Source organism: Thunnus albacares, chromosome 12 (assembly GCF_914725855.1).
Source record: "Thunnus albacares chromosome 12, fThuAlb1.1, whole genome shotgun sequence".
In the NCBI taxonomy this organism is placed as follows: Eukaryota; Metazoa; Chordata; class Actinopteri; order Scombriformes; family Scombridae; genus Thunnus; species Thunnus albacares.
Genome location: NC_058117.1, coordinates 5,871,931 through 5,896,820, shown reverse-complemented (window position 1 = coordinate 5,896,820; position 24,890 = coordinate 5,871,931). Strand labels below are relative to the sequence as shown.

Below are 24,890 nucleotides of genomic sequence, written 5' to 3'. Positions count from 1 at the left end.
CCAAATAGCCCATATGCACTCTTTAGAGCAGTTGAAAATATCAGGTCAGAATGTACAACAGGAGTTGATCATTATTTGAAATTACAGAGCATTATGGTTCCCATCTGCCCTTTTATTCGACCGAAAATGACAGCTTTATTAAGTGCTGCTTTTAACTAAAATAGTCATAACTGGGCTCAAGTATCCCAATCGAGAGCTTTTACCTAACTTGCAATTTACTTGATTTGAATTATAGCTCCAAATGTACCCTCATCTTAACATCTTGCTTGTAAAGATTTGTATTATGGTCCAAAAATAGCAGCGGTAAGTGTGAGACAATGTGTCATACAGTGTAATGGGCTCAATTTTTGTTAAGTAGCATTAGGTTTTATTTTAGACACCTTTGCTTGGTAGAGCTTCAGGGACCTATGCTGTCCTGCAAAAGAGTGTTGCTATTTTAACTATAAGCTGCTGCTGACAATCTCTTTCTGGGCAATTTCTATTAGGTGAGCCAGTAAAGGTTAGCAAAACACACCTATCAAGGATTTTTTGTCTTTTTCTCTTTGCTTTTGCAACCATTTTCAGGTAGTTTCCGTCTCTGTCCACACTAAAGCCATTTTCTCATATGAACTCTAGAAAATGTCTGGAGAATCAGGTCCAGACGTTGTCCGGAGTTGCCCTTTCAGACATGTGGCACACATCAGGACATTGTGTTCTCACCTAGTGGAAATACTCCATTTGGTTTAGGAGAGGGTGGCACCTGGGTAGAGTAGCGAGCAGGAGGCAGGACATGACGCAAAAAGTATACACTGTCACGTAACCAATTTGTAACTTGGTCATGAACAACCGAGTCTCTTGCTGCCCCTTGAATTTGTCTGACTATTTCAGTCTTGGCCCTTACCGACAGAAGTTCCCGCATCTTGTCATCTCTCCAGTTAGACATTCTCACTGGTGTCTTCATTTAATTACCCTTCTTCTTCACCCTCGAATGTTTGTATTCCTCCGGTTTCGTGATCTCATCTTCTTTGTTCTATTTTGATTGGCAAACTACAAAAATGTGGACCACAGCACAGTGCTGAGTCACAGATGCTTAAATCTCTGTTCTGTCCCCTCCTGAACACCTTTATACTCTATTTCAATACAGCTGAACTCACAATTAAGTTGCTCTCATTTTTCTGTTTCTGTTGATGGGCAACTGAACAAGATAGAGAAACACAACTGCTGTCACTGCATCAACTAATAACTATTTTTATTGTTTTTCTGTGGCATGATGGTCACAGCACAGGTAGCACTGGTAAAATAATGTGCCAGCAGTTGTAGCTTGAGCGTGCACTGGGTAGCCGTATCATTTAGGTAAATGTAAGTATCCGATACCCAACATTAAAGGATTGTGGCCACAAAAAAACTTAATTGAGAGGTCCCTGTCTCTCAGTTTGACTTTCACACTAAAAAGTTGAAAGAGGTTGCTCTAAAATTATCATCCTATTTCAATTTGGCAAGGTCAATCTTTGCTGGAGGCATTTTGAGATAATCCAGTATTGTCATGGAGCCATGCTGTCTTTTACATGTAGTAAACAAACAGTCCTTGATATGTTTGGATTTTGTGCATAGCAAAAGCAGGAGAGAATGAATACAAAATAATAAATTCAGGTTGCTTTTTCCATATCTGGAGCGCTGTCATGGTCTCCAGCAAGCAGGAGAGAATGAATACAAAATAATATATTCAGGTTGTTTTTTCCATATCTGAAGCGCTGTCGTGGTCTCCAGCTATTCTCAAATGTTTGAGCTCTGAACACAGTGCACACAAGACCCATGTGCCATCTTGTATACACACAAACTGAGCCACACTCACACCTGCACAAATGCACACAGCATTATATTATTAGTGGTGATGAAGTGCTGTGTCGTAGTGCGACCTGCAGCGGGCGAGTTGATCACGATGTCAATTAACTCTCTCTCGGTCCACTAATTATACTGTCACATCGCATTGATGCACTGTGGAGATTCAATGGGAAAAAACACTAACTCTCTGTGTTTCCTGGGCCAAGAGGTCAATGAGCTGTTTCAGATACTGAGGTCTGATTAGATATACCTGGTGGCCTGGAGGAGGAGGAGGGGGAGGGGGGGGCGGCTTGCGTGGGCAGAGAGGAGGTGGAGAGAAAAAGGAGAAGAAGAGGAGGGTAGTAGTGCAAGTCAGCCTTTATTTTTAAAGTTGGAGAATCAATGCTAAAACCACCAAATGAATGAAAAACCACATCACCATTTCCAAGAGGTCTAAGTGATGTCTTCAAATTGCTTGTTTTGTTTGTCTAACAGTAAATATATTCATCATACAATAATATAAAACACAGAAAAGCAGCAAGTTCTCATATGTGAAAAGCTGGAACCAGCAAATATTAACAGTGTGACTAGTGAGGCCGACATTCATGGTCCCCAGAGGATGAATCCTCATGACTTTGGTGATTCCCATAGACTATAAAAAAATAATTAACATAGCCACTGTGACTTCACCCATTGCTTTGTGGACTCCTGTTTTGAAGCCACAAGTTTGCCATTTTGACTGTCACCATCTTGGAGTGACCATATTTGGACAAGAGGGTGAAGCTAACCCTAATGCTAGCTGCTAGCTCGGTTAGCACGGTGCATTTACAGTCTATGGTGAACTGTGATAATGATAATGCTAATTTTCACTAGTGAAAAACAAGCTGAAAACCATTAAAACACTCATTTGACTTCTTAGAGGGTATTTTAGTACAGCCAAATGCTGAACAAGACTTTTTTAGGCCATCAAAATGTTACATTTAACTTTCATGATCTGAAAACACACTGAAATAGCTATAGTTACAGCTATGCCTATACTCTGTGAATCTGGGGTTACACCATGGTTACGTTACCTAACCAACGTTCTTGCTGTAGTAGCGACTTGTCAATCACGACATAACCATGCCCTAAAGCATACCCTGCTTTATTGTCAAGTTTAAATTAAATAGGAAGATAATCTACAAAATGAACATCATGCTATATTGAAGAAGACTTGAAACTAGTGATCAAGATCATAAATTCATTAGGAAACTCTTTACTGAGGTAATAAATCAAGTTAGAAGTATTTCATAGAGTGAATGCATGTTTAAGGCACCTCCACATTGGCTTCACTTTTCAGACCCGTAACTACCTGCATAGTAATTCCCTGACTTTTCTCCAGCGCCACCAACAGCTCAACATTTTCAGTTAACCAGTAAAATGTCTTTACATCTCACAGATGAATTAGCACAAATCTTTTAAAGACATTATTGTTCCAGGATGACGTATCTTAATGTTTTCATGCCATCATCATGTCAAAAATTGAGGTTGTCCAATAATTTGGCTTATGATCAAATACAGGCAAAACTAATGATATTCCCAGCAGCTTTAGATGTACTTTGTGTTAAGTGCTATATAACAAATGTTAGCATGGTAATGGTTAACATGGTAAACATTATACCTGCCACACATCAGCATGTTAGCATTGTTATGGTGAGCATGTTAGCATGCTGAGTTTAGCATTCAGCTCAAAGCAAGTAGCCTACAGCCTCAAAGAGCTGCTAGTGACTTCCAGTCTGGTTACTTGACAAACAAGACTGATATTAATTGAATATCAAAATTGGTGGTGATTAATTCTCTGTCAGTGTACATGATTGATTAATTGACTAATTAATAGATTTAAAGCAAAAGGCTGACCTTCTTAGAGCTGAATGCCAGATACAAGAGAAGAAATCTGAGCTTTTTGTGATCACAGCCTGACTCTGACTCACAATCCAATTCAGTTGTGTTGGATTAAGGATTGTTCTCCTCTAGTGTAGTCTCGTTTAGCCTATTCTCCTCTATTCTGTTATATCCTAATCCAATTCTGTTCTTGTCTTCTGTGGTCTTCTCTCATTTTTTCCCTTCTCTTTTCTTCTCTTCTCTCTCTACAATTATCTGGTCCTGGTCTGTCTACTCTGGTGTGTTTCGATCCTCCTGATAATATGAACAAAGTCCTATATTTTATAAATGTAAAGCTTGCAGGATTACTCTATATTCCAGCTCTAGCCTCTGCCGATGTAACCACTTGATGATAACACCACTTGGCCTCTTTCCTCACAGTTTGCAGTGAGGTTTCTATGTGAGCACTCAGATTGATCTTAGTCTTACTTACATCACATCCAGGTCACTGGTAAATAACACACATTTGCCTCTACTTGGGATTTTTCAAGAGTAGCAAGGCAAAGTTTTGACAGCGGTAAATGCAGGAAAAGAATGTGCAGGCCAGTCTGCCCTTTAAGAAAACATTGACTCAGCCTCAGTCATCAGTATTGGCTGTTTGAACTCAGACTAGTGATAATAATCCTCATCATAGTGCTCCATCCAAGGTGTTCATCTGATATAAACACACTCCATCCTCCAAGACACCAGGGTTCAATCTCTTTCTGCGTTTGTGTGCTCCTTCTTTGTGTAACAAATGTGTGCTGTAGTGTGTGAATGTATGTTTGTGTGTGTGTGTACACACACGTGTGGGGGTGTATTGTTTGGTATAATAACGCCTGATGAATGAGGAATCTGCTTTGCTGACAGAGGGTCCCATTAACATGTACCGCTTGGCAACCCTTCACAATCCGTCAGACACACACACACACACACACATACAGACAGAATGTTGGTAATCAATGGGATGATTTAATAGCATCTGTTCTGTGTCCGCAGGGAGTGAAAAGCATTCATTGCTAGGTTTATATATGGAGGCTTTAGGTTACAGATAAAGAGGATTTCATACCAAAATGCTACAATATTTTTAATCATGCAGTATATTGACAAGAGAGAATTTTGCAACCTGATAATCATTGGTCATGTATCATAGCTGTTTTTTCAGCAAAGAGCTTTAAGGAATAGTTTTATATTTTGGGTAACAGATGTATTCGTGCCAAGATGAGAAGAACAATACCACTGTCATGTCTGTGCACTAAATAAAAAACTAAAACCAAAAGGCTATTAGCTTAGTCTAGCATAAAGTGTGGGAGCTAACAGCTCGCCCTGTTCTGTCCAAAGTTTTTAAAAATCTGCCCGTGAAACCCCAACTTGTTTCTTTAACATTTCTGTTTGTGTACAGGTTAAGCAAACAAGATATAATGTTTTAATTAGTGCACTTAAAACTTGGTGGTTTTTTAAACTTTAGACAGAGCAAGGTTAACTGTTTCCCCCTGCTTACAGTCTAAACTGAGCTAACCACTTGCTGGCAATAACTTCATATTTAGCATACAGACATAAGAGTCGTATTAATCATCTTCATTTCCCAGAATGTCAGCTATTCCTTTAAAAAAAAAAAAAAAGCTTCATCATGGGTTTTACTGTTAGGCCAATAATGACATTTATTCTGCTGGAATTTTTAAAATCTTTTTTCATTTGCTAGATTGGAGCATGTTTATCTTATATGAAGAGCCTTAGTGCTCCAACATCATTTATTTTCTTTTAGTCCACTTCTTGGGCTCACAGGCAATGCATGTAACCAACCTTTCAGTAGTGCCAACTTATGAGATGCATTCAAATGCAGCACACGATCTACTTTAGGCTGTTTGTCAAAAGGCCCCAAAAGTGGATGCGTCACTTCCCAGGAAATCTCAGTTCAAGTCCATGCTCATCAGAGGAGCACTGAACACAACTTGATGCGTTTATTCTCTGTGTCACAAACTATTTCGAGTGTATGATTATTGTGTTTAGGGCCTGGGAGTGTGTCATCATGTAAAGTCATTCTGCACTGACCTGTGCTTGTACCATACTTGTTGGCAGATAATTATCTGTTCTGGACTGTGCCTGTGGTCAACTTGTGTCATTATACAGCTTGTAGCAGGATAATGCTAATGTTAGCTTGTTTGGAATGATCTGCAGTATTGAATTTCTTGTGAGTAGCCTCAGCCAGTCGAGATGAACTAAGATAAAGCACAACCTAAAAGATGGACAGCACATTTCTAGGGATAGAGAAGAGTCTTTCTTTGCAGTGCATAGTATTCCAGTCTTTAGGGTTGTATTAAATCTTGCTGACATGGACTCACTGTTTTTTCTGGAATTCTCCGGAAAATGACCTGCTGCATTCACACATGGGTCATGTCATGTGTGACTTACACATGACTTTGTAGTAGGGAGGTGGCAGGGTAAAGTCCGTTTAATGTCTGGTTCAAATGATTTGGGCATTTAGTGTTCACACATACAGCTCCTCTGGGTAATGTCCAGATAACTTCAGGGTTGTAGTGCATGTGTGGAAGGGGCTTATGTAACTTTTGAAAGAGGAAACTATACAATCTCCCTGTTACAAATGAAAGCAATAAAACTAACCCTTGCTTGATTCAATATAATCAGGGGTTTCGTTTCTATAACCTTACTTGGTCTGGTATAACCAGTAGCTTATGATGACTAATATTAGCTAATGTTAGCAAACTTTATATAGATATTGCTGTATAACTTTAAGTCTTCTGGGGACTGGACTTATTAGCTGCCAAGATAAAGCAGAATTCAAATTTGGGTATGCTTGTGAATATGATTCACTGTCCAATCAAAGTGCATGTAACTGATTTATTATTCTGATAAAATTCCCTGACCAAAGGCAAAATTGAATTAATGATGTATTTATATAGATTTTACAACTCATAAACATGTACAAACAGCAACACCCATACTCCCCTTTGTTATAGAGGCACTAAGCCACAAAACTCCCTTTAAAAATCTAGCAGTTTAGTGCTAAGGGCAATTTGTTTAACACTTTATGCAGTTCATACTTTTATTTTTAGTGTATGCTTGAAAATTTGGCATTACAAGTATAACATAAATCTCAGTTACTTAAACCAATACCCATCTTCAAAGTGCTGTTTGATCATGTGGATATTCACTACCTGTTGCCTCCCTAATGCCCTCCAACCCATACCTATGTGTAGACAATTGCGAGTTGCAGACAATGATGACAGACCTTGAAATACCCAGAATGCCACACGGCATGATCCTGACTCCCAAGGCCTTATACAGTGTTTTCATATGAGTGGACTGAGTAAGAATAATACTAATCTTTAACTACACTCTGTCTGACAAGGAACAACATCTACAGTAGGCGTATATCTAAGGCATGTGAAACATGAATCAAATACTAAATGCTCTGTTTCTAAATTACTCAATAAGTTATAAGATACTAATTTGGGTGATAACGTAGCTGACAAAAAACAATCACCTGCAATACTGAATCTATATATATATATGTATAATTTAAGGAGAATTAGAAGCAAAAAAAACTGAAGGGGCCCATCTACACCTTCTATCAACTCGTGTGTGTGTATGGAATATTTTTCTTTGTGCTTTCTTGTCTGTTTTAGTACACTGTCATATTCCCAGAGTTAAGACACTTCTCCAGCCCAATTTACCCTAATGTTCTCTCTTTCTAAGCAGCCTCTCACTTCTCTTTTAGAAACATTTTTATCTCAAATCCCTTTGTGCTCCTTGAAATGTTTTCTGTGACAAGATAAGGATAACGCTGTTGGAAGAAATCCTTGTTTCTCCAAAAGAAACAGCAAAAACAGCCTTGTTTTTAGCCTGACAACAAAGTATCTTTCATTGGGTCTGATGTTACCCAAGGTCCTAGAGAATTTTCCCAAACCGAAGTACGCTACAGTTTCTCATCTGTCAGCTACACTGTGATATTAAACTCTTCAAACCAGGTTTTCACAGTTTTATCAGACAATACTGTAAGGTGGAGATTAATCGGAAAAAGATGGTTTAAGGCATGCGAGGCTAATGACAATATTGTTACAGTGCAAGACTGGCAAGATGGGGGAACAACAAACAAAACAAAACTTGCTGTAAAATGTGTTTTTTGCTCATATTTCTAACCCTGTTTGCTTTCTGTTGTTTATCTCTTGCAGCTCGGCAGATGAGAAATTTCGCTGGAACAACCAAGGTAATATTTCTTCTTAAATGCTCTCATACATTTCGTCTAGTCTTCTATTGTTTGCATTCCAGCGCAGTACATTGCTGACTGTGCCTATTACATTGGTAGCCATTGTAAAATTCCCCCATCGCACATTTACAATATATTGATTCAGTCCTGTACAACAACTATGGTGGCTGCTGCAGTGAAAATTACCAATCAAACTCTCTCTGCACAGAAGAAGGCTTGTTGAAACATAAAACTCTTTTCTCTCAAACTTCCAAACCATGCATTGCCCCTTCTGACAGCTGAGTAAAGGTCAAAAAAGCATTTGCAAATAATTCTCAGCATTTAGTTTAACCTGTTTGGAGAGCCAGATGGGAAGTGCTTTCCATAAAGGACAGCAAGAATCAATGAGTGTGAGGCCTTTAGAAAATTTGAAAGTCAAATTAAGACACCTCTCTGGGCTTAACAACTTATTTGACGGCATTTTAGTTGAGAAAAACACCAACCATTCATGACACTTGGGTCTCTCTCTCTCTGTCTTTGTCAGTCATGTTGAGGGGTATGCAGTGTCAAGAGTAGATTGATTAATAGAGTGCAAGGTTGGTGACCTCTGCCAACAAAGAGCTGACTAACACAAGGAAGCCCAAAGGTTTGCGGTCAAAACGATTCATACTCAAGGCTTTTAAAGTGTTTCCTGTTGTCTTTATCCATCTGCTGTGCTGAAAGAAAGACTAAATTTAATACTCTGTCATGAAAAAGAACCATTAATGTACCATTAAAACCCATCACTTCTGGATCAAACAGGTTTAAAAATGAGTTTTGTCTTGCGTGAGGCTGAGAGTAAATCCACTGTAATGCTGCTGACGGTACTGAAATGTTTCACCAATAGCATCATCAGTCTGCAATTGCGTCAGTTGAAGTCAATAAAATTGGACACCTAAATCCACTCACTAAGGCCTCTACTATAACCCTTTCTCTCTCTCTCTTGATAAGAGATTAATGTTTCTCCTAAGACTCATTTGTAAGGTTTTATCCCCCTTGGCAGCCCTCTCCAAATTGAAGACACTGGGCATGTTATCAGCCTTTCTCTGACAGACAAACGGCCGGGTATCTAACTACAAGGCAGCGCCTCATAGACCTCAATCCCACAAGATTTGTTGCTGGATTATCAGTTAGGTTTTTACCCTTGACCCAGGGTTTACCCTTACATACTACTATGTGATGAGATGTGAGTGTAGCCTCTTTTTCAGTTGCAAATCAGCTGCTGAATAAGAATTTGAACTTACAAAATAATTTTTTTTTAGATGTTGAAGTATAAACAAGAGTGGGTCAAAAGAAACATGTTTATATGGTAGTATGTGACCATGGTTGGGTTACCAACCGGGTAAAGCAGGCAACAGCGTGGGGCTTCAGACCTCCAGGGGCCTAGAAAGCCCCAGGTTCAGTGTGTCAGTCACTGTGTCATACGTTTGGGAATGTGTGCCACTAAACCACAATATAAATGAAATGATGAGGGCCTTGAGGCAGTAACTGTAACCACATAGTTTAACAAATAGTTTTAACAAAACCTTTGGCAGTTTTGCTCGCTCATCTGTCCTTATTTATAGGCCTATGGCTTTGTCATTAAATCTTAGCTAGCATCACATATATTGGTATTTTAAAAATAAGACAGAGAACTCAGAAATGACATCTATTTGTTTGTCAGTGTATTTATGTTATGGTACATTTTTTATGAAAGAAGTGTAAAAAAAAGTATGCATGAGATTTTTTTTCTTTTTGTCTGTATGTCCACAAATTTTTAACACACCACAAACTGTGTGTTGTGTATATGAATGAACAGAAGAGAATGTCAGTGTTCCCGGGATATAAAAAAAATGCGTTGATAGGATATTGTAAGCTGTAGTATTGTTGAAAATGCATTAGTTGCACAAACAAAAAAACTACATGGGTTGATGGGTTTTGTCATACTTTTTCCATATATAATATTTTGATATTTTCAAAATATCATGATGATGTTCTCATCATGCTTTGGTTGATGTAAAAAGATATAAATTGAACTTGACAATTCCTACATGACCTTGAAAACAGCAGCTGACATAAGAATCTCTATTGAAGATCTACTTACTTGTTTCAGAGCTTTTGCCCGCTTTCAAATAAATTAAATGTGTTGTTATTATCCTTATTAAGTGAATGTATTCTGAGCACTTTAAGCACTTATTGACCATGCTGGCTTAAAAGCTGAGCTTGGAAGTACAATGTTGCCATGGATACAGTTAGCACAGTTAGCGTTGCCCTGCTTTTCTTTCAGCATATACTTTTTAAATTTTTGTTTCAATTTTAGTTTATATAGCATTTACAAGGTTCCTGAAAAATGTGTGTTTTATCCAATTACCACAAATTAATTTGGCATATCGCAAACCTAGAGCTAGGTAGTATTCTAGTGTAGAAGCCCTGGTTGGTATCTGGAGCTCCAGGCAAAATATAATTAAGCTGCCATGTGTAGTCTGCTGTGTGTGCACTGTACATTTTGGTACTTGAAGGTGAATGGGTACATAATGGATGGACTGCAGGAGGAATAAGGGGTCAGTGGTGGACATTAGCTCATTTTTGCCCAAGGCCCCCCAGTGAGTTAATTCTGACATTAGTATGGAGGAGCAGTCTGGAGGTAGCAGAAAAAGAGGCTTTGTCTTCTCTCCACTGATATCCATTCATTTCCCATTTTGTGTGTTTCTGCCCATGCAGATGGACAGAAGGACATAGAGGAGGAACTGACGACAGGCCTGGAGTTGGTGGACTCCTGTATCAGATCGCTCCAGGAATCAGGCATCTTGGACTCGCAGGACACCTCTACAGGAGATAGTAAGGCTAATGTTATGATTAGGAGGGATTTTTTTTTAAGCAGAATGAGAAAATTATTTCTCTTTGTATTTTCATTGCTGAGACAGCCGACAACCTGCAGAGCTGGTGTCCAGGTGCTGGCTGATTAACCTGTTGAATGTGTGTGAATTCACCAAGCTAAATGCAGTTCACAGAACCAGCCTGCTGTAGTTATAACACTATAGGGAGTAACATGGCATTGAAAGGAGTGTGTGTAGTCTTTCCTTGAATAAATGGTAAAAAGAGGACAATTGGGTTCTGTTTTTTTAACACTACTTTAATTTATTCAAGTCTGTGAGATTTTTTTTTTAACTGAAGGACTGAAGTTCTAATTGGCACGTTCTACCTGAATGCAGAAAAAGATTTTGCCTTTCATCAGATTTAACCATTTTCTCTTAAAGTGCTACTTGAAAAAATAAAATGATTTTAAGTATAAGAGTGGTAATCCCTAAGAACTAGGTCACTTGTCAGTCAGTATGTCCAGGATGATTGCACCTTTCCTTGGATTTTCTATTGATAATATTTCATTTTCTGAGGGTCACTTTGTCTGTTTGCCCATGGTTGCTGTTCCTGCTCATGCTAACTATTCGGTACTTTCATTTATTCCAAACATATACAATCTCAGGTTCTTTATCCTCTGGTTTGAGAGGATGTTTCTGTCTGGATTCAGACACTGAGCATGTAGAGAGCAAATGAAACAGCTGTCATAAGCTGAATATTTTCTAAATCACTACTGTAAGTCAGCAGTACAGTAGCAAAACTTATCACAATTTTGCGTATGTTGTTAATTTTGTGTGTAATCACCAACAACCAATTAATTGAGTTATTAACATATTATCAACATATAAAGTTATGCTAACATTTTAGCATGTTGCCTCTTTACACAGCAACTGGTGTTGTTACTGGTGTTGTTTAGTTGCTTTAAAGTGCAGGTTCATTATATTTTGTGGGGGCATCAGTGCTCTAACCCACATCACTGCTATTTGTTAACAGCTGAGTGGGCGTTTCCATTTGAACAACCCGGAAAAAAACCCAGATGGAGTCGTCCTTTAATTCCAGAGTGCAAAGCAGTTGTTTTCTAAGAGCTCTCAGTGAGATCCTGAACAACTCCCTGTGCCTCTCTGCTTCACTCTCATCATTTTTCATTTGGTCACGGGGATGATACCCATGTCTTTTATATAGTCGACCCCAAGGGAGTGAGGTAGCTGTCAGGAGACATGCAGAGTCGTGCCAGTAGTTTGATATGCTAATCCATCCTTGCTGAGGTGTCAGCTGGCCTGCTGTTCACAGAGCAGAGGGGAAACACACTCACACATGTGCATGAAAGTATACAGCACAGGCACATAAAGGCATAAATGTGCACACACAGACAAGCATGCGTGCATAAATAGGCCTAATCACACACTGAGGCATGGAGAAATACACAGGAAAGCATACAGGGCAACATGCGTAGTCTGTTTATACACATGTACTTGCACGTGCACAGAGACACACATATGCATACAAAACTAGGAATGTAATTTTGTTTGATATATTTGATGTTTAAATAATAGTTATGTAACCGACCAACCGGCTAGTCCAGAAAACCACCAAAAAAAAAAAAAAAAAGAACAAACATGCAAGCAAGAGACAGACGGAAGAAGAGAGACAGAGATGTGAGCAAGAGACAGAGTGGGTGAGAGAGAAAAGAAGCAATGTAGAGAGTCTGACCAAAACAGTGACTGTCCAATTAAAGCATAGCAACCGTAACTAGACACGGCAGGCCTGTCAAGCTGTTTGAATTTCTCCATATGTTGGCTCTAGTAGGAGTTTGTTTGAGAGAGAGTTTGGAGGGTGGCGTCTCTTTTCCAAAAACCAAAAATACAAGAGCAAAAGTGTAAGGAATGTATTAAACTGTGCGTTTATCTGCTGTAACATAAGCTGCAATTGTTAGCATATCCAGCTAAATAGATTAGGCTACTACCTACTGTAAAATGGTAACCAAGCAGATTACAGGTAACTGACAAAACAGACCTATTCAGGACTAGCACATCCACTATAGTATTTCCCCACAGTGTGGAAGTCTTTGATGCTATCAGAGTTTAGGGAAACATTAGCAGCTCTGTCTGCTCTATTGGATTTGGGGAAGTTTACAGTCCAGCCACACCAACCAACTCAAGCTGAGATAGTGACATTTGCCAGACGTATGGTTTATGGCGCCAGTATACTTCAATGGAACTACTTGTTGGATGGTCGAACAGCTTGAAAAACGCCTTCAGCCTCCCTAGAATCGGGAGGGCTACGTCAGACAATTTCTGTAACCTTACGAAACGAGAGTCTGTGAAAAGTACGTCACTCTAACGGTCAATGCGTGAGAGTTGGCAGCCCCGCAGTGTTTTAAACCAGGTCATGGTGTTAGCGTAATTAGCTTGCTAGCTACAGCTGATAAAATCCGCTAGCAACAGTTCAGCAGGCAAAATAGTGGCATGATGGCTAGAAAAGAGAGGCATGCTTTTTGCTCTCAGAACTTACTAATATATTTGAGTGGTAAATCTGCCACCATCTGCCAGCGGCCGCTCAACTGGCATTTGTTTCATTGTGTTTTTTAAAAAAAAAAAAACCCAAAAAAACAGTCTGTTTAAATTTTCCATCTGGCACACGAGCATGTGGACGTTATTTAACAGTCAGGAAAACGCATACACGCATCTAAAAAAGCATTTTACACACATACGGTGCACATGACAAGATACATACTCAAACACCTGCGAAACACACAAAGCAGCAGAATCCACTGCTTTACTCAAGCTGCTGAACAGATTAGTGCGACACAGCAGCAAAGTACACTGTGTCTTCATGCGTCATGCTGCCTCATGCTAGTGATGCTCGCCAGTGTGCATGTTAATCTGTGTGTATGTGTGACCATGATGAACGTGGATATTTGGGACTGTGCACACAGCTGTGTATATTTATGCGTGTGTGTGTGTGTGTGTGCGCATGTGTGTGTGTTCCAGACTGCACATGCCTCCGATGGGTATCTAAAAATAGACAACTGATGAAATATTAAAATGTGTCAATAGAGAACGCTGGTCACGATGCGGAAGAAAAGCCACTCAACTTTTTGTGTGTGTACTTGACAGAAAAAGAGATGAATGAATGAGCCAGAGCAGTACACAACTACATAGAAATGGTGTGTGTCCATGCATGATATCACAGGGAAGGACAGAGGCAAGTATGTGTGTGTGCGTGCATTCACCCAACTCTGAAAGGTATTAAAATTCACGGGCAGGGACCTTCTTATGGCACCCCATTACCTACCTTCTAATACACTAATACACCCCTACCTCTTCCTACACACACACACACACACTTTTCCTCACTCACTCAGCTCAGATGGATTCAGTGGAGCCTTCAGTGTTTGCCATCTGAGTGATAATGTATTTATGAGGCCCTTTGCTTCCCTAAAGGCTCCACTACCCATATGAAACACACCTAAAGTGGCAAACAAAAACTGTTCAAAACATCCTTTGGCTTCGTACACAAACATCTGGGTTTGTGCGCATGTGTGCGAGAGTGAGTGAATCTGAATCTGAAACAGGCCTGGAGTACAAATTCTTCCATTGCCATTATGTACGTATGTATGTGTGTACTCACCCAAGATGAGCCTATATTGGACATTGAAGCCTTGACCTAGTAAACTCTCCCAGCACCCTTAGCTTAATATCACATTTTAAATAATGCAGAATCACCAGCTAAACTGCCTACAGGAGCTGTACTTTAAAGTGACTTTTCACTTTGGTCCAGCTTTACTTTCCAACACGCTTATCCAGAGTGACTCCATTTGCCGTTAGCTGCTGACTTTATCTGTCCCGTGCAGTGGATATTGACCGCTGGCACACCATGATTTCCTTTCTCTCTTGTTTAATAATCACAAACAGGCAGAGTTTCTTCTTGTCTAATCTGCCGTTCTTGGTTTGATTCTCAGACTGCTGGCAAAAAGGGAGATCAGTAGAGATTAAAGGGACAGGCACTGTTGATGAAGGACAGCTCAAGAACTCCTTTGAGAGTTGAATCTTGAACGCTAGGAATTTATAGGTCTATTTAGAGCCTTTATAATGCAGTAAAGATATTTTCCAATGCAGTGAGTTGTTTGCCAGAAAGGCAAACTGATGTAGCAGTTGTAAAAGTGGCAGGAATGCTATTGCTGTATTCATGCATTACTGCACCAAAATGCTAGTGGGGGACATTATGTTTTGACCAAAATTTTGGATTAAAAAAAAAAGAGTTTTATGTCTGTAATTAAAGCCGTTGATGAGGCACATCATTGCTATCATCACCAAAAGTGAATTAATCAAGGGTACATCAAAAAATTTAACAGGACTTTAATAAGAGGGGTGGGAGAGTTTTGGCTCTTGCACAAGCACCTCGCGCCCTTCCCGTCCTCCTCAAATGATTCAATTAAATTCACTTCAAACTTTATGGTCCTTCCAGGCAAACGCAGGCTTTACAGTCTACAAAACATTCTGTAAATGCTTTGTCACTGTTGCCTGCATTCATTGTGTTTCATATATTCTGTCTTTCACATATAGCATGTTTGTGCTCACGATATTAGTTACAGCATGTGCATGTTTGCATGTTTATGCTATAAATGAAGTGATCCATGTGCAAATCACAAGACTGTAAATACTTCAGAAACATGAATGAGACTGTATGTAAAATTAGCAATGAAGCATTTATCTCATTATACTGTGGGTGTACCGTGTGTGTATCATCACACTCTGCAAACCTACTGTTAATCAGTTACAGTGTCAGCCATAGATTATATGTTACAGTTTTCCTACCACGAAGTGAGACATGAACATTTGCAGAGTTTGATGACAAACTAACATAATGTACTCAGAGAAAATAAATGACATCCACTCTCTCATATTGACTGCTGGCATAAAAGTTAGGGGTAGTACTGAGGCATCATCCTAAGATATTTGCTTAGAAAAGAGTCCATTTAACGTTACAGAGAGTCTGATTGATTAACTGAAAAGTTACTATCGGCTGCTAACTGACCGACTTGATGGCTGACCAGCTGCTAGTTCAATGGTAGCTCACTGTAAGCTTGGCCAGCTGGAGTCTGGCCGAATGATCTTTGGTAGATTTTGGATGACAGCCTGAATATAGAAGTGGAACCATGAGAGATGTGGTAATAGAAGCAGCTCCGCTGGAAGGTGTTGCACAGCAGTATGTCAGTGGTTCTCACACTTTTTACAACAGTTAACAGATGACATAGCAAAGTGTAGATGATGGGTAATGAGCCAGTGACTAAAATGAACCATTGATAATGCTTCACAAAATGGGGGGGGGGGGGGGGGGGGGGGGACAATGATCCATCTTTACAGAATATTTTGGTTTTGTTGGATATTTCTTTATTTCTCACTTACCCAGACAATCACATGAAAACCTGCTATATGTCTCTGTGTAGTTATGTTATGTAGTATTTTGAAGAATGAGTCTAACCTAACCTAACTTTACTGGATGTCTATTACCAGAATCAGACTACACAATATTTTTTTAAAAACACATTAGGTGAGTCATAAATCCCTGGCTGAGAGACATGGCAGACTACAGATTGGACCCTGAGCAGCTTGCCATCTTTCACAACTCTCTGTACATAGTTGAATGGAGGCTCCAGAGAAAGACTTTCATCATCCAACATGTTAACAGTTGTGAACAGAAGTGTGCTCTATGTTTCTGTGGGTCAGCACATTGTACAAGTTGTCAAACTAGGCAAGAGAGAGCAAAAACAACAAACTAGTCCTTTTTATCAGGACATTGTGAGGCATTCCAGATCCTGCTTCGGCTATCTCTCAGTAAGACCCTCTACACGGGGTAAAACGATTGTTGTGGCCAAAGCTCATTTTCATTCCCAACTCCCCCTACATGTTTAGTCACATCAGAAAGTGGTACAGCAAAATTTATTTGCATAGTGTCGTGAAATAAGTGGTGCCACAGGCTTGATTACTACTACTAGCATTATCGTTCGCTAACAGGGAAAACAGTGAGTAGTGTAAGTTTTCATGTCAAAGTTCTGTGCTGATCACTTTGCCTTTTCAAGCATATCCACTAATTTCTCTGCTAAAAATACTGGTGTGTGTTTATATGGATTAAAGAAAAAGAAAAATGCAACATGTTAATGAGTGAGCTTTAGAGCTTCGGTAGGTGTTTTCTTGAACTGAATGGTATCAACCGTCTCATCTAACTCTTGGCAAGAAAGTGAATAAGTGCATTTCTCAAAAGGTCGGACTATTCTTGTAGCTCAACTACACTTTGAACTGCTCCTGTTGAATTATACAGAGAAATATGGAGAGGAGAAAGAACGACAGGTAGGAGACAGCAATAAAGGAAGTGATAGAGGCAGGGAGAGTGAAAAAGACAGAGGAAGAGTGTGTTTTAAATGGAGGTCAGGAGCAGAGTGAGATTTAAGGGTCACAGAGCATGAGAGGAAAAGAGTGGCGAGAGGCTGGAATAACATAGTGGGTAAAAAGCAAATGGGTGTCTGAAAGAGAGGACAAGGAATTCTATTATATTTTATTCTAGCTTTCAATCTTCTCTTCCCTTCTCCTCCCTTTTCTTTTTTTTTCTTCTCTTCCTCATTTCAAGGTCTGCTACAGTCATATTTGTTATATTCCCATTCACTCTTTTCCCATGAAAAAGAAGTACATTGTATAACATGTGGGACATGAACTGTGTTACAAAACACCTTCAAGGCCATGAAAAGAATAAATCTTTACACAAAGACAGACGGTTACAGAAGTAAAAGTCGTCTGAAAACACTTACATAAAAGCAACTAGACAGGAGTGAAACTAAGTCTTGTGATGGCTTTTGAAAATGTTCAAAAGTTTGCTTCAAACTATGACTCCCCAACTGCGTGACCTCACATTACATCTCTCGTCTCTTCTCTCTCATAGAATGTATTGAATGTATTGATATATTTATACTTCTTTAATTCTTCTTTTTTTCTCCTTTTGCCCATCAGGACAAGGACTTCTGTCTCAAAGTGCTTTGCAGCTCAACAACCAGGATGCCTATGCAGCTGCTGGTTACCATAGTAACCAAGGGCTGGCACTTGGCGAATCAGTCACGGGCCGCAGTGGGCACGTTGGAGGGGCTGTTCATAGCTACAACCAGGTACACACACATGCAAATTCATCAGCAGGCTTAATTTCCATCTTCCTTTACCCTTCTGCTTATTCATCCTCCCTCTCTCCTGTCCCGTTCTCATCACCCCCTCTCCCCCTACCTTCCTGTTTCTCCTCTACCTCTCTCCTCTCTCCCCCTCCCCTCCCTATCTCCCTTCATCCCTTTCTCCCTCTCCTCGCTTGTTGCTTGACATGTTTTTTCTCTCTCCCTTACCTCTCTCATGTTTCTCCACACTCCTCTCCTTTCTAGGTGACATCTAGCCGTGCAGCTGCCCAGTTAGTGGGGACAGACTCTCCTTCTCAGTCCCAGAGAGACTCATTTGCCCAGCAAGCCCATGGCAGCGCCTTCCACATGCCCACTGAGGGCGGATCTGCACCTGTCGGACCATCCATGTATTACTCCTGTGCCACTTTGCCTGCACAGGTATAAATCCCTGAATACATTACTGTAATGCTTCAGTTGCCATCTGACGGATGCTTTTCCCAGCCTCCTCACTACACTATTGGTGTAATCCTTAACACTGCCTGAACACCTTGCAATGTTGCTCTGAAAACATTGTTGCCTCAGCTGTAGTTTGCTTGGATTTACATCAGACACAAAGGATTCCAACGGTAACCAATTTATTCAGAGCAAGCATCCATGAAAACTTTTCAAACCATCTTGCAGCACAATCCACTTTTCTGCTGTTGATTCATATGCTATACTGTGTGTTCCAAGCCATTGTCAGTTTGTCAATTAATCACTAAAAGTGTCACTTCCAGTAAAGCTTTGGAGCTATGAGGAGTCATTTGCATGACATAATAGTAGTATATTTAGTTTGGCACAAACTTAAAATACAGATCAATGGCTGAGAATTGGATAATGCTGTGGGAGTGGTTACATTTTGACACATTTTTTGACTCTGGGTCACCACTGTAATACATTGTAAAGGATTGTTCACAACCACATTTAGAGTGGCAAAACATTGTGGCAAATCACAGCTAGCTAGCTATGCTCGCGGCTTACTAGCATGGTAGCCATTAGCTCACCAGCTGGAGCAGTTCATCATTTAGCCTTGTGATTTTGTACCATCATGACCAAGCCACTAGCACCAACTATTTTGCAAGGAGACGTGGAAGAACTTTGCTGTGTTAACTTCTGGTGTGACCAGCCCTGAATCCAAGCTAACTATAGCAGCCATCTCTGCAAACAACTATAATATTTTTGGAGCCACCTTTCAAGCCTACAGGCGATGAACATTTGGTCGATTTTCCTTGGAATTTTCCTTGAAGAAACTCCTACAAATGCTTGTCAGTGCCCCAACTTGCAAAGGTGCAATATCTCTAAACTTTTTTGTTTGCTTTTAGTTTGTCATCTGGGTTTAAAAGAAAATTCATGTAACACCATTATTGGCCCACTGGTATATCTCAGATCATAGAACTTCCTACCAGCAAATACTGCAAATGCTGCATAGCAGGCAAGGCTAAACCAGGAAAATCATCTAATGAAAGAAACATAAATACATCTTTAATTAGCTTGTTTATTTAGCCAAAGGCTAACAGTCCACCTCATCTCCTATCAAATTACATATCACTTTTTGAGTATTAACTGAAAACAAATCCTGCAAGGTATTAGTGTAATCAATTGTATACCCACCTCTACCATCTGACCTAATGAAGTTAACTCACCTTCAGATGTGCTAGTCTTTACTTGCAGAAGGTTACACCACTGAACTCAGTGGACGACTTCACCGCCAAAGTATTAGTTAAATCTGAGGCAGATGTTGGGTGCAAACTGTGGCTGCCATTTATTTCATTTACATTACTGCTATCATGTCAGCAATTTAAGAGATAGCCTATCCTGCATCTTTCTTGGGATCATTACAATGGGACTATTGGGTTTACAGGCAGATCTCCCTGTGGGGTGCGCCAACAGGGCAGCCACAATGCAGCAAACTTGTACTAAATCGGGGCCTCTCAGGTGATGATTTAGTCTTTTGTTGCTTCTTGTGCCACACTGTGATGAATTCATTCTCCAGGCTTAGAAATTAGGATTCTAAGAGCACCATGTTAATCGCGTCTTTGAATTCATTTAAACAGATTTACCAGCACTGTTCCAGTGTGTCAGAAATTGGCAGCATCCTCACTTCAGCACATCCTGACCAGTCTCATCCAAATTAATGGAGTGTTTAACGTTGTACCATTTACCATGAACTTATTTCCTCATTTGGCACAAAGTGAAAATGCTTGTTTATAAGTCTGAAGGAACATTTGGCGACCCATTGCTTGCAGTCACATTTCAACTTCATTAGGTCATAAAAGTTCTGAGTCATGTTTGGTCTTATTATTCTTCATCAGGAGATTATTGCAGATAAGAGTTTCTGGTCTTTAGTTTACAGCTCCAGGGGGAGTTGTTCATCTCTCTACAAATAATGACATGAATAAGAAGAGTAGATGACTTTTAAAAGTGAGTGACATTGCACTTTAATGAAGTACACCTCCTCTATTCCAGCGTGTGAGCTCTCCTCTGCAGGCGGTGGGATCTCCTACCAAGCTGCAGCGCCTGGGATCAGCCTCCTCAGACATGCCCAGCTACGCCACACTACAGAGGGTGTCCTCGCCCAAACAGTCACCCAGCCGACTCGCCAAGTCCTACAGGTTGGTTCAATTTCAGTCTGACCATTTGATTTAATACAGCCTCATAGAGAGCACATTACGTAAGAGTTTTACCTGCCTCATTGCACAGAAGAATATATCTGCAGGAAGTTGATACCGTTGTTGATCAATACCAGTGACTCAACAATTACTTCACCTGGTGCTTCGATTTCTGGCTTTGAAAAACACTTTGTAGCTTCAAACACTCCCTGCTTGTATTAGCCATGTTAGATTCCAGTGCTTATACTTTAAAGATAGTTTTACATCATCCTTTTTATTATGCCTCAGCCTGCCTCAATAGGAAGAAAATGCCGAAACAGTAGTAGTTTGCCTGACTACAGTGTAATTTGTTTGAACTGTTAAAGCCAAGACACTTTCACAATATTCTTTTCTGCTCCTTGTGTGCCTTTAGTTTTCCCCAAGCAGACAATTGAAGGCACTGTACCTAATGGTCTTCAAACTTGGGAAGGTTCAGTGCTACGGACTGATAAGTCTTCACCTCTAATAAATCTCTTGAAGCACAATTTTGACAATGACAAAGTCATAGTGTTCAACCCCTAATTGAACAGCAGACTGTTGGTGGTGTGGTCATTGCAAACTCATGCTGTACTGCCAAATATCATTCAAACCGACAGAACTTTATTTTAAATTCTGTATGAAATCCCAAAGTTTCCAGAGATACATAATATGTCAGGCTGAATTTTGTGTTTTTGTGTTTAAATAATGTGCAATCATCACTATCATCTAGATGTCTAGAATATTTCCATTTGATGGAATTGTGCAGCCATGGAGTCTTGAATCACCTGACGCCGCTTCTTCCTGCTAGCTTAAGCAAACCAGGCAAAAGCTAGTAGTAGTAGCAGTAACTAGAAAGTTTTCATTCTCAAAAAGTGATTTAAGCTCTGAATATGGCACAATTATCGGCGGGCCCATGTTTTCAGTTTACTGCCACAGAAAAGGAATAAATCTTCTGTTCATGTACGACTTCGCCTCTCTGCTGGCATTTTTTTGTATATTGAGATCAGATATACGATCACAATATGAGCAGAATCAAGATAACGAGAAAACTTATGAATACCAGGTGTAAATGGATTGGATGTCAATACCCAGAATTTGCATCCAGATACAGATCACATGTTAATACCTGTTGCAAATGGGGCCATAGTGTGACAAAAATACTTACATTTCCACTTACTTCTCCTGCAGCACTTCATCGCCTATCAACATGGTAGCATCAGGTGCCGCTGGATCCTCCTCCCCTCTCCCCATGGCAGCCTCCCCGGGGGGAAACCACACCTCGTCACCCATCCACCAGCTCAGCTCGGTGGTGGGCAGCTACGCCACCCTGTCGCCCACCAAGCGCATGCTGCATCACATCGGAGCAGACAGCTACAAGATTTCCCACGAGCTGTACGCCAACGCAACCCTGCAAAGGCCTGGTAGCCTGGCAGGTAGAGGTCAAGACACTTTTATTATTACTTTGTGTACCTGTCATGTACATGTGTGGATGTGTGAAATGTCATCATGCTATTTATACATTTTAGGGAATAAAAACCATCACCTGAGTACCCACTTTAAATGTATTTGAAATTTAGACATTCCTTTTAAGTCATTTTCATCAAGATCTTCTCTTTTAGCTCCAACTAAAATCACACACATGCCAAAAAATAGCATTAGAATTGTGCAGATGTTACTTAATTTCTTCAGTTTTTTTAATTCTGCATTTAGTAGATATTTTTTTCCATCAGGACACACTTTATCCTACGTTTCTGTGTAATCGACGTTCTTACTTTTCAGTGTTGTGGTACCATTTGGTGTGAGAGATTGTGAATTATGGGTTTTTCTTCAGGGCCTAATATGGCATTTCTGAGGCAGTTCCATTATGTTAGTTCATGATAGTTAGGGTTACATGAACCCAATTTCCCAATTTGTGTGTAATTGGTATTCATCAGCATGTGCATATGGATACGAAAGAAAACACATTTTACCAAATATTTGATTAAATTGGCTTGAGGTTTTATCTAAAATGCGTTAGATTTCAAATGAATTCATGAATGAGATTCATTGCCTCTACAGAGGACTTTTTATTTTAATTCCAGAGTTGGGCTTTGTTTTGGGCTATTCAAAAGAGGATATCTCATTTTTGGCATTTAACTTTTATTTATTTGAACTAAAATGTGCTCATGTTAACTGTGACTTAAAAAAATGACAGACAGCAACTATTTCCCAGGAGATAGATACTGTGGATAATGACTCCTGTCTAGTTTAGAGGTGAACTGTTCCTTTCAGCTACTGATTAAATGGCTCTTTTTGTGTTCATGGCAAGTGAGCAAGGTAAAAACAGTCCATACCAGTGACGGAGGAAGTATGTTATTCAGATCCTAAAAGTGCAATACATTAATGTAATAATACTCCATTACAAGTAAAAGTCCTGCATTCACAATCCTACTCCAGTACAGAAATATTATCAGCAAGATTTACTTCAAGTATCAAAAATTACTCATTCACTGCCCAATGCCCAGCAATTGTAGCTGGTTGGAGCTCATTTTAACCACTTTATATACAGCAAGTTATTTTTAATCCAGTGTTTCCCAACCTAAGGGTCTGTCCAGCCCTCTCCTAAGGTTCACATCATAAATATGGGGGGTCATTAATTGATAAATGGAGTTGGAAAAAATTAAGTTCTGCTACACAAATCTGCATTTGTTGTTGCACTTCAGTTTTGGATCTTTTCTTTTTTGTGAAATACTGGATAGTTTTATATCTTTGTACCTCAAACAGTTATTTAAACTCTGAGAACATTAAAGGGGATATATCTGTCTTTGTCTCTTTGGTGGAAGTGCGAACAACTCAAAGATATCTGAAAAGTGATGAGGGGCTGTAAATTGACAGTTTTTTGTAGGGGGTAATAAGCCAAAAATATGTAACTTCTGGTTTAGTCTTCAACAGGGAATTGTATTTTATAGGTTTAAGGTCAGTGAATCATAATCTGAAAGGCAGCTATTAACTATACTGTAGGTAAGTGCTGTGGAGTAAAACGTGCAATATTGCCCCTATTGAGTAAGCATGAAATGGAAATACAGTACAAGTACTTGAGTAAATGTACTTTTTTTGTACATTACTTTCCACCACTATCCAATACAATTTGAAGATGATGGCTTTACTCATCACATTTTCAAGTTCAAAGAGAGCAAAACATGAAAGTATAAATGTATTATAAGAAATAATTCGGAGGACTGACTTAACTGGTCTAAATTTGATTGTCCTCTAATTTGTATTTTTCATATTTCTCTCATTTTGTAATCACCTTCACATCTTCAGAGAAAATTGTTATCCATCCTCTCGTCTGTAAATTTAACCTCCGTTTCCCTTGTGTGTTCCAGGCTCCAGAGGCTCCTACAGCAGCCAGCACAGTCACTTGGGCTCTGAGCTGCGACCTCTGCAGTCTCCTGAACACCACATCGACCCCATCTACGAAGACAGAGTCTATACCAAACCCAACCTTAGAGGACAAGGTAAGCAGAGACGAGGGCATGGGGGCTGAGGAAAATAAAGACATGAAATGGAGGGTTATTTGTTCAAGGTGTTGAGGCGATATCTACAAACACAGTCTGTAAAACTGAATCCCAGAAGACAAGGGGAATAGAAAAGAGAGGAAGCTGTGAGTGAGTCTGAGGAGAAAGCAAACATTTGATAGACAGTAACATATAAGAGGTGTGCAAATTTTTTCCAAATGATACTATACTATATTTAGGTAAATGTGAAATGATATACAAGAGAAAGGTGGAAGAAAATGAGAAAGGAGGTTGAGGGGTTGTAGAAGAGGAATGGGATGGGCACGAGGAGTGAACAATAAAGGCTAGAGTTCTTAACAATTTGGGAGTTCACAAGGAGCAAACAAAACGGTTTGGGAACAATCACTTAGATGAAGAGGTACCACTTTCTAACAACGCACCTTGTTCTTCATCTTGATAGCTCACTGTGGTTGCTCCCTCCTGTTCCATTACTCTCTTGCAAAAATTTAAACTTATCTGCTGACAAAAAATGCAGAAAATGACTGTTGTTTTGTAGAACCATTTTGGGTGAATGATTGTGGTTGGCGCTCTTCTCGACAAACACTGTGAATCCCTTGTGCGAGTGAAGGCAATTTCAGTCCAGTGAGGGAATGGCGGACTCTGCCACTAACAATGAATACTAACTTAAAGAGAGGGAATTACATAATGGCTATTGCTGAAAAGATATTGACCATGAATAGCATCTTAAGGATTTTAGCTTTAATAAAACCATTAGTCAACACTTAGGGGAAGTG

The 24,890-nt window shown here is 39.7% G+C and overlaps 1 protein-coding gene across 14 annotated transcripts in view; it reads left to right on the top strand.

Moving 5' to 3' along the window:
- ctnnd2b (catenin (cadherin-associated protein), delta 2b) overlaps positions 1-24,890 on the top strand; it is a 181,270-nt gene that overhangs the window by 89,386 nt on the left and 66,994 nt on the right. For 8 of the 14 annotated variants that reach the window (XM_044368510.1, XM_044368509.1, XM_044368507.1 and 5 more), the window contains 7 exons: positions 7,893-7,927; positions 10,646-10,762; positions 17,785-17,936; positions 18,198-18,371; positions 20,439-20,584; positions 21,788-22,038; positions 23,965-24,096. In XM_044368510.1, the coding sequence (XP_044224445.1) occupies positions 7,893-7,927; positions 10,646-10,762; positions 17,785-17,936; positions 18,198-18,371; positions 20,439-20,584; positions 21,788-22,038; positions 23,965-24,096 (1,007 nt within the window). The remainder of the gene's footprint in view (positions 1-7,892; positions 7,928-10,645; positions 10,763-17,784; positions 17,937-18,197; positions 18,372-20,438; positions 20,585-21,787; positions 22,039-23,964; positions 24,097-24,890) is intronic. The other 6 variants (XM_044368518.1, XM_044368512.1, XM_044368517.1 and 3 more) reach the window with 1 other exon arrangement.